The sequence below is a fragment of the Pomacea canaliculata genome, linkage group LG8 (genome assembly GCF_003073045.1).
Source record: "Pomacea canaliculata isolate SZHN2017 linkage group LG8, ASM307304v1, whole genome shotgun sequence".
Lineage (NCBI taxonomy): Eukaryota > Metazoa > Mollusca > Gastropoda > Architaenioglossa > Ampullariidae > Pomacea > Pomacea canaliculata.
This window is the reverse complement of record NC_037597.1, coordinates 3457078-3470322: the sequence shown is the minus strand read 5'-3', so window position 1 is coordinate 3470322 and position 13245 is coordinate 3457078. Positions and strand designations below refer to the sequence as shown.

The following is a 13245-nucleotide window of genomic DNA, read 5'->3' as shown; positions in this document are numbered from 1 at the left end:
TAATAATGCCCTACTTAAGGCAGATTTAAAGCCCAAGTGATAACCGCTGAACATCCAGTGACGAAGCGTTTGCAAAAATAGGTTATCTGAGGGAGAGTTGGTTTTAGGCACTTTGTGAATGATGGGTCTACACTATAACCAGGCCTTGAGCTGCAAGCTTAAGAACGTACCTCGTGGAGGAATATCTTATTTATCACTAAAATGAAAATTTCTTTGGTTGCTCCTCAAACTGGAACAGGTCTGATCGGCAAGATTGTCATTGTCCACATAAATTACCCACCCTATCTCGTTTAAACAACCGTCAACAAAATTTTACTCGCATTTATTAATCACAACGAATTAAACGTATATTATTGTTATTTGAGGTCTTAGTTCAGGTTAATCGATGGTTTGATGACAGACCTGATGAAGTGACCCACAAAAGACGCTAAATTACGAACAGCCGATAACATACTTTCTGTCGGTTCGTGCATGGGACCCAATAGTAGTCAAGTGGCTGTTATTGTCTGTTCACTGCTATCGTAATGGATGGGCCGCGTGTGTTGTTGTGTGTCAAATGGTGGTGATTAAACTGGCAGGTTAAAGAAGGACATACTAGAACGAGGCTCCATACCAGTAAGCTTCCGGCTTAATGACGTCCATGATAAAACACTGACTAGTCTGGTCACGGGGGAGATGACGGGTGTACATGAAAGTTCAGCTGCTATTTTCGCTACCCTGGTTGCGGGGTCGGCATTGAAACTCGGGGCTGGTCTTTACCTGTATCGAAGCAAACTATCGCCAGCCAGCAGGATCGAGGGTTATGAGTTTGTAGGTCGGGTGTCAGAGCTTTGGTGCTTCCCAATCAAGTCATTTCGTGGTCTTCAAATTGAAGAAGGAGAATGTACAAAATTCGGGTTAAAGTGGTCAGGAGTCACAGACAGGTGAGTCGAGCTGGTTATAAACTGAAGACTGAGTTCACTTGTCCTTTACGGCAGGGTTGAATGTATTGTAATTCGACTCGGATGTACAGGTCGAACCACTTAGAATGCACTATACATATAAAAGGCAATAGCTGGGGTAACCGGCTCGCTACGGTTGACTTCCGTTCTCTCAGCTGGTATGTTACGGTCACATGTGACATGCACACACATATCGCCAGTTTTTTTTTTTAAATAAAGTAAGACTAGATAAAAGCAATCAAACATGGCTTGACTAGCAGAAATAAGTAATGCACTGTAATGACTGCAGGTACATGGCGTACCTCGATGTTAAAGGTAGAAAAAAAAGAAGAATCGGTATTGTTAGTTTTATTGACAAGCATTGTTAGATGACAAATCTGTCACACGTGTGTGTGTGTTTTATGAGGTGATTATACAACAAAATTTAACACGAATGTGACAGATTAACAATGACAATGCAGAGGATGACAGAACTTAAAGGTAAAACATAAAATAACAGAGTGAATGTATTATTTAACTATGAGGGCACCATTGAGTAGTCAAGGATATTCTGTTTGATATCCGTTGAGCTCTATTGTCTATAGCTAGACCCATCAGCAAATTTCAAGATGGGTGAATTTACACATACGCGTTCACACAAACACGACAGTACACCACTAAAATATTTTTATAATGTAATCTATGTGGTTGAGAAATTTTCTTTAAGTAGCAATCATCTTTTCGGAAGTTGAAACAGAAAACGCCCTAATTCGGCCAAACGTCCATACTATTGGAACTTCAAATAACAAGACATCCAGCTTAATAATAGCATAATTCAATCTCTATAATGCTCAAAAGATGTAGCCAATGCTCAACACAATACCTTATCATAATGATATTTGTCGTTTCACGCGAAGCTATTATTTCCAGGACGTATCAGGATTCTTTAGAACTGTTGTAATTTTTTAAAAATCTGTTGGGTTTTGTTTTTAGTTTGGATTGGCTAAATTTTTTAGGTCCATGAGTTTTCTTGTGTTGAAATCTGCTCGTTGTACAGTTCAAAAATACAGGTTAAAACAGTGGTTCTTAACCGGGGTTCGATCGAACCCTAGGGGTTCCGTGAGTCGGTCTCAGGGGTTCGGCGGAGCCTCCGCCACGGAGGTCAAGACACACCCGCATTTCGTGATGACAAAAAGAAGGGTTCGGTGAACGTGCATATGAAACTTGTGGGTTCGGTACCTCAAAAAAGGTTAAGAACCACTGGGTTAAAAAGTGTTGTGAAGAGTGTTTAACTACTAACCAAATGAAATATTAAAGCGATACACCCCTCTTTTTTTTTTTTCAAGACCAGCCATATTATAAATGAGAGGATACGTGTGGACCAACAAAGAGATAAGAGCTCTGATCATCGCTAAATCAATAACAGATGCTGTAAGCAAATGCTACATGCACAGAAAGAATACGTGGAATCGTCTGAATATTGACTCCCTATTCTGATGGTACAAAGGATATTAAATCTCTTGCACGGGAACAGCTATAGATTACTTGCGATGCAAATGCGCTGGATTGATGTATTCCCTCATCAGTTGTAGTTATTTTGGAGATGCCAAACATGCCGAGAGACCTGTCAGCACCACACCGGTGTACATTTGTGTGTGGAGTCGGCTGTCTGTTTCTATGGTGTCTGGACTGTGACAAACACCCACCTGTTGCACCACCAGAGGGAGACAGAATGATTTGAGAGACAGAAGAGAGAATGAGTGGTGACAAAAAGTGTTTGCCTTCAGAGACTTCTTGACTAGCTCTTCGTCTTTCTCATAAACAGTCGAGACTATAAAAGGCGATACGGTGTTCAGTCTTTCTCACATGAGCTTTGGGTAGTGTAGTGATTAAAACACTAATTTGTTACCGCTACAAAGAGGCACTGGGTTCACATCTCGTTTCGGGACACCGTGACACTTGTTTGCTGGAACGGTGTACCGATTTGAACATTCCCTTGAGATAGGCATTGATTCAGGATACGGTCTGCGTCAGATTTAGGGTCAAGAACTTTTGAACGAGCAGACAAGCAGAGAAAACTAAACGGAAGTCGAGCAGATAAAGTTTAGCGCATGCGCAATGCATGAGTGTCGGGGGTTCCGTTTATTCGCAGGGAGTTTTTTGTCAAAACACCCGAGCTATAGCATTCTAAATGTGAAATAATCAAGGTATCGTCCTTCTTTTGCCGTAACTTTCTTTGCTGCGTTTTTACACGCGCCCACCACCATTTATGCGATGATTTCTATCTACCAGACACTTCACAGTCGCGACAGCCAATGGCGTATACCTCACCCAGCGACAAGAGCCCACCATGGCTCTCATCTCTGTCCAGGTCTGCGTGACAATGAAATACAGCTGAACGCTCCAGGCATGGAGGCCATCAGCATCCCCGCCAACCCTCCTGTCAACGCCGAGGGACTCCGCAGAGTTACGTAAGTTACTCACCGGTATAGTTGAATCCGAATGTTTGTCTTTCCGCTTGCTATTGGGAGGTTTCACTGTGAATGGCGAAAGTGAAATTGTTCTTCCCCTCTCCCTTTTTCTTTATAGAAGTGCTGGACAATTTTAGGAGCACGGATTTGAGGAGGCGAACGACGATGACGACGACAACGACCCATGTTTGTCAACACATAAAACAAATAATAGAACTCGGTCTTGTTGTACGGATGCATTCAATCACATCAAGATTTTACTGGCGGTTATGATTAACTAGATTTCAACCGGCTGTGACGACAGTTACGGTCTCGACGTGGACGGCGTGAATAGAGTCTCGCAATCCCTACTGTCTTCGTTGTAAGGCCAGGATGTAGATGCGATAATATTAATAGGACATTAGCACACAATGACTGTCAGTGAATGACGAACATTCGTGGCTCTTAATGCTATGCCACAGAATGACTGCCAGTGAATGACACGTGCGAAATAATGCATCCTGTTCCCTCGCCAACAAACGACAGGGTGAAAACGGACACCATGACGTCCCTGGACTGCGGGGACGCAGTGGCCGAGTGGCTGTGTCGCTTCTTCAAGAGAGAGGGGCTGCGACTCCACTTCTCCGCCCCCGGGCTCGACAAGCGAGACTCCTACAAGAACCTCAAGCCCTGGCCGCATCTGGCTCGGCCGGGCGATCTGGTATGTCACCTGTCATTGCCAGCTTACTCTGCTGGGCTCTCTGTTCATTAAAGTGTAACTGAAACATATACGGAAAGCAGGTGTGATTGAGCTTTTTACACAATAGGTACAAATACATACACGAAAAGAGGTGTGAAACAAATGATTTAGTCGAAAATTGTATTGAACAGACCAAAAAAACAAAAAAATAAAAACAAAACAACAAACAAAACGAAAACAACAAACAAAAGTAACAAAAGAAAAAAAACAAAAAAAAAAAAAAACAAAAACGCCGTTTTATAAAGATCATGTTTAAGCAAAGATGCTTCTCTTTGGCGTAAGTTAATAATCACAGTCGCCCTAGTCATCACCATTATCGTCATTATTATCGTGAGTACTAATGTCGGAATCATTGTGTGTTCCTGCTCTCGATTGTGCTTTTGATTTGTCGTGTCTTTTGAAATGGTGATTAATGACCCAAACGATTACATGGACGACGACAAAATAATTTCTGCATTAAAGCTGATCTTAAAATATTGGTCACATTTTGGGTCTGTTGTCCATCCTTCGCCTTCATGGACTATCGAAATTTTAAAGTTCTTTCCCTTTAGATAGTGTAAACATTACGAGCATTGGTGAGGTCTCGATCAGTGAGGTTAGTCAGCCATTCATCAATCATCAGTCCAGTAATACTATACTTTCAATTCCAGTATCAAAGAATATCGCGGGTTGTCAGCTATAATAGCCTCGAGAAGCCAAGTGTACACGACCTAGTCACGTGTGTTGATGCGTTTCAGATGGCGTTCGCTGACAACTGTTCGTACAACGTCCTGACCAAGGCTTCCATACACTTGCTCAACCAGCGGCTACAGAAGCCAGTTACAGCCTGCAACTTCCGGCCTAACATCGTTGTCGAAGGCTGTCCGGCCTTTGCTGAAGTGAGAAGGTTTGCTTTGTGATAACCTATAAACTTAAAAGCTATTTTTGATGCAGCAGGATGCGCTCGAGTTGGAGAAATCCACTTTAATTCCGGCTTTCCAAAACGAGGCCTAATGCGAGTCGATGGATAGGATTAATGGAAGGTAACGGGAGACACACTTAACCTCCACAAAAAAGCGGCATTGTGGCTCGATTAAAGGCAACTGACAGCTCATCAGTGGTGTCGCCTCCATAGCTTAACTAACAATATAGGTAAAGTAAGATATTACATATTAATTTGTCCGAGTGGGGCAGATTGGTCAACAAAGATGGCAAACACGTCTGTGTATCGGTTTCCAAGCCAGTCGAACAGATGATAAACTGCTGTCACAAGGAGGGAACAAATCTTCGCAATGCCTGCTATAAGCGATCTGTATAAAGAGTGACCTTTGTGACACAGATGACAGATAAGTGCAGCGTGTCCTACGCCGCACTCGTCACAAAACAACTGTAATGCGTTGTTGTCCTATGTATTTGTTTATTTGGGTTAAAGGTCAAACCAGGGCGGACTGACACTGGATAGTGAATGTTTATTTCATCTCCATACCAGGAGGGGTTAAAACTGAGCGAAAGATCAACCACATATTTATAAATAAGGCTTCACTCGCCTGCCAGCTGCTATGTTTGACTGTCCAGGACATGTGGACGACGCTGCACATCGGGGACGTGGAGTTGCGGGCCATAGACCACTGCTCGCGCTGCCTCATGATCACCGTCGACCCCGAGAAAGGGGTCAAGGACCAAGAAGAAGAACCTCTGTCCACGCTCAAGAAGTAAGAAGCGAGGGCTACAGTAGTCTGCGATGTTTGGGCGTTCTTGTTTGTTCCCGCAATCGGCTCTTTAACTGGTGTTGAGGCCCATTTTTGGTTCTAGCTGTGATGTTTGTGGTGACTAGACGTTACGAATCATCACCATCAATCATCCATCAATCAATCAATCAATCATCAATCATCATCATCATCAATCATCAATCAATCATCATCATCATCGATGTGTGTGTAAATGAGGGGAGGTAGGAAGACACACATACACACAGTGAGGAGGGAAGCTCGATACAAGACGGTTGCACACTTGCAAATATCCTTCATTTACGTGAGGCGCATGCAGGGGAAAAAAACACCTCACCTTTGTGTATTCCAACAGGTTTTGAGCTGAAATCAATCGAAACAGCAAGCGATGCAGCTGTTCAAAGTTTAACTCCGCGTATCAAGTGAAATTTCATCTGAGTAGTTTTCTCGCATAAAAAGTCGCTATCATTTATCTTATTTTTTCCAGATTCCGACTGCTTGAGCCATACGGACCAAAGCCATTATTTGGTGTGAACTACACTCTGGACAAAACGGGGATGATTCGTGTCGGGGATGCTGTGTATGCCAAGAGAGGCAGCATTCAAGTCCTTCCTACGACGGCTGCCCCCTAACTCCTCCGCTTCGTTATCTTGGAATAAGGAATAGACATACGTACTGTGTATAGGTCTTTATTTCTGGCTATGTATGCAGAATGAGTTTACAATATGCTTCAGGTTATGCAAATGATGTTTGTTGGGGCTTTTTTTTAAAACAATGAACGCATGCACTTAATTAATGGTCGCATCTGCGAGTGCCATCTGTATAGGAAGAGTAAATCACTGGTATAAAAGTGTTAAAAAAAAGATAAAGTAAATTTGAATTGTGTCTTTTCTTTAAATATTTCGTTGGAGAAAAGTTGAATGATGAATGAATCTGTCCATCGGTAAATTTCAAGATTTCTGTGAAGTATCCATAAACCTCATGAACCTACCAGTAGCTCGGAGAAATCCATTCATCAAACTCTCCTGAACCATCCCATCATCTTTCTGAATGTTGTTCGCTCCAGCCATTTTTTTCCCATTCTTTTGTTTTGTGTATGATTATAGCAATCTCAGCAGCGCGTCAGTTTGAACTGAAACTAAGCAGCATAATGGGCCCCATGAAAGGCTGGGCAGTTTTAACGGTCCCAGTCAAACGTGGATCATGCTGAGGGCATCACGTGTAACGATCGAGCAAACAAGCGGCCGTTGGCCCGCGGTTCAACTTGCTATCGTGTTTCACTCTGCCGCATGATTTTGGTTTTTAGAATATCCGCGCTGCCAGTCCGGCTTTACAGGTCGGTGGGAGCGAAATAAGTTCAGTTTCAGAATCCTTGTCCTGCGACAGCTGGCTTTGCGTTCGGAGGGAAGTGGGCAGTATATGTGGCATATGAACCTTTTTCTGCGGACAGATTCCCAGCCATCACTGCACCACATGTTCAGATAAATCAGTCTTGATTAACAACGTTGAACGGGGATTTCGGTGTGGATCCAGGTTTTTTGTTTGTTTAGCTCACTTGAAGAAGCTAAATAGTACATCATCTGTATTATTTTCCAACTCGAATTAATCCAGGGAGGTCTCTTAATTCCCACTCCCCCTCTTCTCCTTTCAGACACCCCCAAGGTAAGCTTACAGTTAAAGGTCTCACGTAGTTAGAAACGCCATCAGCCTATAGCCCGTTTTCGTGATACAAACATTGTTTAGACGAACAAAAGAGTTTTACCTGGCGTGTCAGTGAATATTTATGTAGAGCTATATCCCCGAAACCAGTCTCACAACGATTAACGTTCAACGTTATCCAACGAGTACTTTCTGGCTGTGACTGGATTCATGGTAACCTGTGTTTTCAGAGCTATATATTTCATAATCCCCCTCCAACCCCTGTAATATGACCACTCGCCTCGCCCATTATCGTTATACGTGTACTTTACACTCCTTCAGGGTTCAGCAGTTTCCTCCACGAACTTTATTACTGAACTGCCGACAGACAATTCAGTCATCTAATAAAACGAGGCAGGTGTGTACAAAGCTTCCGGTTTAGTCACATTCATTGTTAAGGCTCGCCGAGACTAACAGCTGAAAACTTCGCGAGAGGCTAAGTGTTGGTCTCGGCAGACAGACAGCAGTCCACCTATACACGTCCGTGGTTTCCTCCGAGCGTTTAAAAGTGCATACATCTGGGTTCATGTAAAGTTCAGCTACTGTGCATTTTTTTTCCCGGATATATATCTATTGCTTGCTAGTTAAAATAAAAGGTTTCATCGTTGAATTAGGGAACTTAACATAAACGTGTAATTATTTTTAAAATCTCTTAACGTCTTGCATTAACAGTTCGTTGAATGTTAAAGAACCACGTACACAACATGCAACCGCACTCTGCTTTATTTATAAGATGCTTGGAGGATCGTTTTTCAAAAAGTCCCCAAATCAGACGAATAAAACAAGGAAGCAACTCTACTTCATCTGGTACAAATGCATAATTTGAATTTGCTGAAAATGGATCACAGCTCGGTATTCGGCCGCAAGGAAAATTCTCTGGATTGGTGTTTTACGCCGAGTCAGCAACTAAGGCTATAATATAGATATTATCACGGTAAGGCAGCCAGCCGTGTAAACAGATGCCACATGACAGAAAATAGCAGCCAGCCCTAGAGGACAGCCAACCGTCACTGTATTAGTGACAGGCGTTAACCGTTGAGCCACCACACCGCCCTTTCTTTTGATAGAAATAAGGTGATGCAATGTATACATAATAAATCACAACCTACATAATTATGTCTCTCTTGTGTGTAGATAATACCGGCAATTTTTTTTTATTGTATGCTCTCCCTTATAACAAATTCCATGGCTTGGTTAAAAAAAAGAAAGAAAAAGAGTTCCTCTACCACATTTGCAATACTGCCCCAATCCCTATGCGAAAGGTAATGGAGTCAGACATTAGGGTAGATATGAAAGATGAATTATGGAGTCTGTAGGGTAGATGAGGTGGTTGGAGTGATATCCCCTCAATCGTCAACGCTCTAAGGGCAGTCGACGTGCTGCGCGTGTAACGTGCAGCGGCGGTGAGACGCCGTCTACGTCAGTCCCGTGCAGCTCGTGGGTCGCGTTACTTGCGCCAGCCGTACAGCACTGTCCTAACGACAGCGGCTACACAATCCCTCTTCAGCCCCTCCTTTCTTCGGATAACCGAGAGTATGGAACCCTGAGATATTTTCGGTCCTGTGAACAGTACAGCAGCGTCGATGTATGCGAGTACAACACCAGCTTCTTCTTGGGCGCTGTCGGACTAACTATCTACAGTGGAACCTCGGTTAGCGAACGCCTCGGATAGCGAATATTTCGGTTAACGAACAAAAATTTCGTTAAAAGTTTGTCTCGGATAGCGAACAAAATTTCGGATAACGAACAGCCACGCGAACCACACGTGACCGACCAGCATGTCATCATTCGCGCTCGAGACACAGTTACGATCAGTCGTTCCTTATCTATGCGCATCCTTCTTATTTAGTGATTGTTGTGCTTTATTTTAATAAGATAATCCTCAATCATGGCTCCAAAGAAGATTAAGAGCAATTAATAATAGTGAGGTAATGACAAGGAAGCGACCAACAAATGAATTGAAAAAGGAAATGATTTCAAAGTATGAAGGTGGCATGAGTCTGTCGGATATGTGATGTCGTATTACCGAAAAGTTTTACAAAAAAGGCAGAAGGAGCAGACACTGCACAGGATATTTTCTTTAACCTCAAAGTTAAAGAAAAGTGAAGTCAACCCCGATTTTATAATGTCACGTGTGCTCATGTAGGGGGAATCCAAGCAGTAATTCCACCCTTTCCTCCCCACACCTGCTTCCAACCACGCCGTCAAAACGGCAAGTTTTCTGATGTTTAAATGCTTTGGTTAATGTTTTTTATGTTTATTTAACTCCATTTATACTGCATTATAACTGTTCTCATTAAAACAAATACCTATATATATATATAGCCTGTAACTTTCAAATATTAGCGAGTCAACAAGGGCTGGGAACCAATTAAATCTATTTCCTTTATTTCTTATGGAAAAAATTGTTTCGGATAACGAACATTTCGGTTAACGAACAGCTTTCCAGAACGGATTAAGTTCGTTAACCGAGGTTCCACTGTATTTCTATCTATCTATTCCTCTTCGTGCATCAGGTTGCACATAAGGCCTCAACCAGAGTCCGCCACTGATGTCGATCGGCTGAAACCCGCTCTAGGTGACCCCATGTCCAGCCCTTTCCTTTCATCTCCCTTTCCACTGTTCTTCTCCAAGTTTCCTTTGGGCGGCCTCGTTTTCTTCGGCCGTCTGGAGTCCATCGTAGGGCGACTCTGGAAAGGTCTGCTGTCTGCTGGCGGAGCACATGTCCAATCCATCGCCAACGCCTTCGTTGAACCTGCGTGGTGATGGACTCGGTTTCAGTTCTTCGGTGGAGTTCTTCGTTGGTGATGGTATTTGGCCAAAAGATGTTAAGTATGCGCCTGAGGCATCTGTTTTGGAAGACGTCAAGCTTGTTACTGATGGTTTTGGTCATCTTCCATGATTCTGATCCGTAAAGGAGGGTGCTGATAACATTTGACTTGAAGATTCTCAGCTTGATCTTCTGGCTGATGTTTTTTGCCTTCCATGTGCTCTGAGTGAGGCGAAGGCCTGGCTGGCTTTCGCCAGTCGGGCTCGAATCTCCACCTCCGCATCCCGGTGTTTGACATTTTGGACCCAAGATAGGTGAAACTGTCAACTTCCTCAATCTCTTTCCATTTAGTTTGATGCCGTCTTGGACTCTGGCGTTCACTCTCATACTTTTCGTTTTCTTTGTGCTGACCTTCAAGCCAAGGTTTCCAGCTGTTTCTGAGAAGGCCTTTGTTTTTTCATGCATGTCTTGGTGGCGGTGTGACAGCAGGGCAATGTCATCAGCAAAGTCCAAGTCTTCCAGCGTTGTTGTTGCTGTCATAGTCATGGTCCATCTGATCCCTCTCCTCTCACTGTCGGTGGAGTCTTCATGATCCAGTCCATGGCCAGGATGAAGAGAAACGGCGACAGAATGCAGCCCTGCTTCACCCCGGTACTGACGTTGAAGGGGTCTGTGAGCTCCGTGTCACAGACAACCTGGGATTTGAAATCGCTGTACAGCATTGCAATGACCTGAACAAGTTTTGCAGGGACTCCGTAATGCCTCAGGATCTTCCATAAGGACTCGCGGTGGATGCTGTCAAAAGCCTTCTCCAGGTCGATGAAATTGATGTACAGCGGTGTGTTCCATTCGTTGCTCTGCTCCAGAATCTGTCGCAGAATGAAGATGTGTTCGGAGCAGGATCGCCCGGAGAGACGAAATCCTGCTTGCTGTGGTCGGAGGTCTTTCTCAAGAGTTGCCGTCAGTCTTGACAAAACAATCTTGCTGAAGACCTTGCTGGTGAGGGAAAAAGTGTTATGCCCTCCAATTATTGCAGTCTCCAAGATCTCCTTTCTTGGGTAACTTGAAGATGAGCCCTGTCTTCCACGCAACAGGGACCTGCCCTGATTCCCAAATTTGTCTGAAGATTTCAGTCAGCTTGGGAGCTGTCACATTCACATCAGCTTTCAACATCTCTGCTGTTTATTCCATCTGCCCTGGTGCTTTGCCGCTCTTCATTGTCTTGACTGCTGCTGTCACTTCTTCCAGGCTTGGTGGGTCTGTGCAGATGTCAAGGTCAATATCTGCTGGCTGGATGTCTGCAAGCTGAGGGGGATCTGGTCTGTTCAGAACCGACTCAAAATGTTCCTTCCAGCGCTGTAGTTTTTCTGCCTCTCCTCGATGACATTACCGTTCACGTCTTTCACTGGCACATCACTGTTCTTAACCCGTTGTTTAGCTGTTTGTTTATCTTGTACAGTGTCTTCAGGTTATTTTTTACTTGCTGCATTTTCTGCTTCATCTGCCAGTTTCTCTATGTGGTCTCTTTTGTCGGTTCTTGCCATCCTCTTACCTCTTTGTTTAGTTTGCATATCTTTGTCTGAGTTGTTCTTTCAGGCGTTCAGATCTGGTGCTGTTGATTCTTTGTTTGGCTGACTTTCTCTCTTCTATCTTCTTCCATGTCTCTTCTCTGATCCACTGTTCTTTCTTTTTTCGTTGGAAGCCCAGTATTTTCTCTCCTGATTCCTGTAAGACTCGATTGAAGTCGTCTAAGGTCATCTCTTGTTGGTCTCCTAGTGCTTGGAACCTGTTCTTTACTTCCATAGCAAAGGCCCTTTCGATGACTGGATTTTTCAGTTTGCCAGAGTCCACTCTCTGCTGACGTGCCTGTTTTCCTCGTGATCGACGTAGCTTCAGGGAAACTGTGGCTATCACAAGAGTGTGGTCACTGGCAATGTCTGCTCCTCTGTAGGCTCTAACATCTTGAAGTGAGCTCCTGCATTTTCGGTTGATGATGACATGGTCTATCTGGTTCTTTGTGCTCCCATCTGGTGATGTCCATGTTGCCTTGTGGATGTCTTTGTGTGGGAAGAGTGTGCCTCCAATCAGTAGGTTGTTTTCTTCACAAAAGTCTGCCAGTCTCTCTCCGTTGTCATTGATGGTTCCGATTCCATGTTTGCCCATGACATGCTCCCTGCAGGTGTTGTCACTTCCACCTTGGCATTGAGATGCCGATGATGAGCAACATGTCGTGGGCTGGAACGCTCTCTGAGGCTGCTTGGAGCTGATCGTAAAAAGCATCCTTGTCTTCTGCCTCAGAGTCATTTGTTGGTGCATAGCAGGCTAGCACTGTCAGCTTGGTGTACTTTGAATGGAATCTTGCTCTCAAAGCCTAGGTCCATAAGGCTTCCATTCCAGCAGTGCCTTTTCCGTTTTCTTGTTGAGGAGTAGAGCTACTCCTTCAGAGTGCTGAGCGTCTGATCTTCCTGAGAACAAGATGGTATGTCCTGACGCTAGTCTCCTCTTTCCCGTGCCGGTCCATCTGACCTCACTGACTCCAGGATGTCCAAGTTGTAGTTGTCAAACTCCTTGACTAGTTGGAGCATCCTGCCAGTCTGGTACAAGGTCTGGACGTTCCAGCACCCCACCTCAACTTCTGCCTCGGCTTCAGTAAATCTACTGTCGGGGCGCCAGCTCCCTTTCGGGTTTGGCTGTCGTCCGTCATTAGTCCAGTCACCTGGTGTGCTTCATTACCTCCGCCATCTGTGACGAGTTCTCTGGTTTAGTTCTGTAACATACTTTTTTTACATGGTGGGGTTGTTAGCCCTACACAACCTAATTTACCTCTAGGTGAGGTGTCCACCTTAGTCGCCTCTTACGACATGCCTGGCTGGATGGCAGGGACCCTATTCTTACAATGCTTGCTAGGCAAGCATACCCCGGGGTCCCACAGGGGTGTCGG

At 44.2% G+C, this 13245-nt stretch overlaps 1 protein-coding gene across 1 annotated transcript; it reads left to right on the top strand.

The window, feature by feature from the left end:
- Positions 1-518: 518 nt before the first annotated feature.
- LOC112571050 (mitochondrial amidoxime-reducing component 1-like) lies at positions 519-6721 on the top strand. The gene is given in 7 exon segments (XM_025249842.1): positions 519-923; positions 3213-3285; positions 3288-3391; positions 3917-4091; positions 4868-5008; positions 5685-5821; positions 6324-6721. Coding segments are annotated over 7 exon segments (1023 nt in total). The 5' UTR covers positions 519-675; the 3' UTR covers positions 6469-6721.
- The last annotated feature ends 6524 nt before the right edge of the window (positions 6722-13245 follow it).